A 4,360-nucleotide genomic window follows, 5' to 3' on the forward strand; every position below is an offset into this window, starting at 1 on the left:
TTAGGATTTGTTCTACTTGAGTAAGCACATCTAAATGTACCTTCCTTTCTTTCAATTTTACTTATAAACCCTTTGGCTAAATTTAGAAATTTTAGAAATATTTTGGAATTGCTATCTCCAAATATACTGATGATTAGTCCAATTTGAGATCATTTTAGTAGAAACTGAAGTGTTTATACTTTTTTTTTTCTTCTCAGGAAGGTAAGACAGGGAAACACAAGTTGATGAACTTATTTCTGGGTAACTTCAAGGTTTTCATTATGCTAAGGAAAGGCAGAGATTGTTTAAGAAATCAAAAGATCCAATATAAAACCAAAAGGCTTTATTCCATAGTTCTTACTTAGCCCAAATTCTAACTGATTTGAAAATAAATAATTCAAAAGAATTCTTCCTAAAAAGTAAATTATGACACCATAATGTAATAGAGCCCCATGTTTTAAATTCTGTACAAAGCAAACATGGACTCCAGTTCAATGATAATATTAGTTCATCACTCTCAATGCAGAGAGGTTGGCTGAAGTTTCTTTTCTCCATGTCCATTCCCTGGGTGTTTCTGGTCTCCTACATGTGTCTACACAATGTGAAGGACTCTGAAAGCAGCCACAGCTTGTTTTTCCCTTTCGTGTCTGCTCTGCAATATTTCCAGCAGTGAGATTTCAGGTAAAGTGTCTTCTTTTCCAGCATAGGTTGGATTTTTCTTTTCCTTTGACACTTGATCAGCTAAATTTGAAGGTTTGGGTTTTGGGATAGTCTTCGCATATTCCAAAGCCTGAAAGCATAAAGAGAAAATTTTATTTTAAATAGGAAGTGAGTCTTGGGTTCCCTAATTCTATCTAGTACTAGGAAATGTTTATTGATAATATAAGTGAAGAATAGTGCTACAATAACGTATTAAGACATGGATGGAAATGGAGATCAAATGGCAAATGTAAATAATGTAGCATAACACACAGTTTAAACAAAATAAATTAGCCACATAAAAATTAACTGTGAAGGGCTGGCTGAGTGTCTCAGTTGGTTAAGAGTGTGAGCTCTGAGCAACAAAGTTGCAGGTTCGATTCCCACATGGGCCAGTGAGCTGCCGCTGAGCTGCCAATAGGTGGCAGGATGGCTCAGTGGTTAGAGCGTGTGCTCTTAGAAACAATGTTTCCGGGCCGGCCAAGTGGCTCAGTTGGTTAAGAGCTTGCTCAAGAGTGCAAGCTCTGAGCAACAGTGGTTCAAGTCCCGGCCCAAGCTGAGCTGCCACTGAGCTGCCAACAGGTGGCAGGATGGCTCAGCTTAAAAAAAGAAACAAAGTTTCTGGTTGGACTCCCACATGGGATGGTGGGCTACACCCACCCACAACTAAGACTGAACATGGCACCTTGAGCTGAGCAGCAGCGAGCTGCTGATGGGTGGCTGGATGGCGGCTGGACTAGGAGCTGAGCTAGCTGTGCCCTCCACAACTAAGATTGAAGGATAACTTGGCTGTTCCCTTTCCCTAGTTCCCCAACACTGTTCCCCTTCCCCAATTCCCCAATAAAATCTTAAAAAAATTATATAAGCTATAAAAAAAGAGTTGAAAAATGATACATACAGTTGTGTCTTTGGATGTTTTGTTTATAAAACAAAGTTTTATTCCAGTGTTTGACAATAGATTTCCCACGTGATTGATCTATTTAGCTTCTGGCAGTCTTAATAAAANGTATTTTCTTGTCTCTGTTTTTATCCATTAGGAATACAAGTTATGAAAACACACTTAGCATTAGGGAGAAGTCATCCTATGAATACTTGAGAGTTGGATGAAATACGTATCATTCAAGGTTCTTACATTAGTAGGAAAGAGGAATCTTTAAAAATGGTGTATTTAGGAAAGCAACTTTGATTTTTCCTGAAGAACTTTATATTTTTCAAATGCTACTTCTAGTCTTCTAATATAATGGTAATATATGTCTTAAAGCACAGCTAGGAGAGAATTAGCTAAACTTGCCCTGATATCTGCAGACAATCATCTACATTTAATTCATTTTTCTGCTATTTTTCAATAAGTAATTGAAAAGAATCCCCCCTGAGTTTATCCAGTCTGCTATTGTAGATCACTTGCTATCAACTCAAAGTTCTCAATTAGCTCCAGTGTTGTTATAATTACTGGATGTGTTTTCAAACAACTCCCAGCTAATAACTGTTGGGATGAAGAGTCATTTTCTCACTATGGACTAGACTGTGCACGCTCATGCTTGCTGTGATGTTTTGATAATGATTCATTAACCAATAATAAGGCCCCAATTTGAGCCATTAGGTATTGGTGCCTTTGCTGAGCTTACCTTTTACTTTGTTCCTCAATATTGTCTTTTCTTGAGTTGGTTTCTAGATAACTCCCAAGAGACTCCTTACTATACAAAACAATATCATGAAGACAGCTGTCATTAAATTCAGCTGCTTGTAAAAAAGCTCTCTTTAAGAGGATGCTCTTGTTGAAAATTCATAATGAAAAAACACCACGAAAAGAAGGCTATATAAGAGACAAAATGTGGTTTAAAAGTCCTTTATTTACCCCAGTTCATAGCGATTAGGCAGATCAGACACTATGTCTTTCAGTGGCATATATAACATCTGGTCAAATACAGGCCCTTCATCAATATATCACTCAAGTTTAAAGTCCCTTGCTTTCTAATAGGTAGATTGTCTTTACTTCTTTAATATCTGAAACAGAAATACTATAAAAATTGATCACTGATCCACTTGGGTCTATATAAGATCAATATTATTGTTATTTGTACAATTTAAAGGAGGAGCAAAAAAGTGTTTGTCATTCACTGTTTCTGCAGAATCTCTACCCTGTCTTAGTATCTTGGTAGCTTAGTGACATTCTTCTGGATCTTACCATTGTCAGATGAAGGCTTAGTTTGATCCATTTTCTTATTTCAATCCCAAACTTTATGTTTTTTAGCCAAAGTCAATTTAAATGCCACTTGTCACTCTCAGTGTTTGTGTACAAAGAATTTTGATGTTCTATAGTCTTATAGACAGGATGGTGAGGCTTGCCTTGGGAGTAAAGATCCTGTGAAATGTTATTCGACATCAACTGAATTATTTAACCTGCTTCAACTGAGTGTGGGTTCTTGATAGCATGTGTGAAAGCGCCTGAGGGGTTTAACAGTGCTTAGGCTAATAGTTATGGGAAGGTTAAACGTTCTAAAAAAATTGAAATAAAAAGCGTCTCTTTTATTGGTCAATATCTGCTTTATATATCTCTTACAACTTTATCAGTGTAGTAATGAAGTTGCCAGATTGTACATGTTAAAAATATGACAAGGTACATGGTAATACATATTTCTGAACATGGAACTTAATTATGGCAGTTCAGGTACAAAAGTAAAATTCATAACAACTACATAGATAACAACAAAATTTGCCCACACAGTAAAACAAAAACTACTTCTTCCCACAAGCAAATAATCAAACAGTGCTGTCCTTGGTGTTGAAATATCGGAATTTAGACATGGCTACTCTCCTATTACTATCAGTAGGACTGACAGACTGCAGAGTCACTTATTCTTTTTTGATCTCCATTTCCTCTTTTGAAAAATTGACAGGTGAACAAGATAAGCCATGCCAAGTTCTAAATTCTTTTAAGATACTCTAATAAAAATTGAATATTTAAAAAGTCACCCTGTCTCTAAATGCATTGTTTTATCTTCCAGAGTAAGTTTACATTTAAGGTCATTAAAAACATCATTCCAGGGTGCAGGCCAGCTGGCGTAGTTGGTTAGAACATGAGCTCTGAACAACAGGGTTGCCGGTTGGATTCCCACATGGGCCAGTGAGCTGTGCCTGAGCTGAGCTGAGCTGTCGCTGAGTTGCTAATGGGCAGCTGGATGGCTCAGCTGGTGAGAGTGCATGCTCTTAACAACAAGGCTGCCAGTTTGACTCCCGCATGGGATGGTGGGCTGCGTACCCCACCTCCTTCTCCCTACATGCCCCCCCCCTAGCAACTAGATTGAAAGCAGCGACTGGACTTGGAGCTGAGCTTGCGCCCTCTACAACTGAGATTGAAGGACAACAACTTGACTTGGAGCTGATGGGTCCTGGAAAAACACAATGCTCCCCTTCCCCAATAAAATATTTAAAAAGAAAAAAACCCCACATCATTCCACATCATGCTTCTTTAATTAATTAATTAATTAGTTAATTAGTTAATTAATTTTAAACTGAGCCATCTTGCCACCTGTTGGCAGCTCAGCTCGGGCTGGGAATTGAACCGCTGTTGCTTAGAGCTCAAACTCTTGAGCTAGCTGTTAAGCAATTGAGCCACTCAGCTGGCCCTTCTACATCATGTTTCTTTTAAAAAAGTCTTCATCACGTGCCCTGAAAGTTTCTC

The 4,360-nt window shown here is 37.9% G+C and overlaps 1 protein-coding gene across 3 annotated transcripts in view; it reads right to left on the bottom strand.

Annotated features, from left to right (window-relative positions):
• Window positions 1-6: 6 nt before the first annotated feature.
• The window catches only part of JHY (junctional cadherin complex regulator), a 68,050-nt gene continuing 63,696 nt past the window's right edge, over window positions 7-4,360 (bottom strand). For all 3 annotated transcript variants that reach the window (XM_019633435.1, XM_019633434.1, XM_019633438.1), the window contains one exon: window positions 7-769. In XM_019633435.1, coding sequence (XP_019488980.1) covers window positions 572-769 — 198 coding nt within the window. In that variant the 3' untranslated portion in view covers window positions 7-571. The remainder of the gene's footprint in view (window positions 770-4,360) is intronic.

Source organism: Hipposideros armiger, unplaced genomic scaffold (assembly GCF_001890085.2).
Source record: "Hipposideros armiger isolate ML-2016 unplaced genomic scaffold, ASM189008v1 scaffold_1313, whole genome shotgun sequence".
Lineage (NCBI taxonomy): Eukaryota > Metazoa > Chordata > Mammalia > Chiroptera > Hipposideridae > Hipposideros > Hipposideros armiger.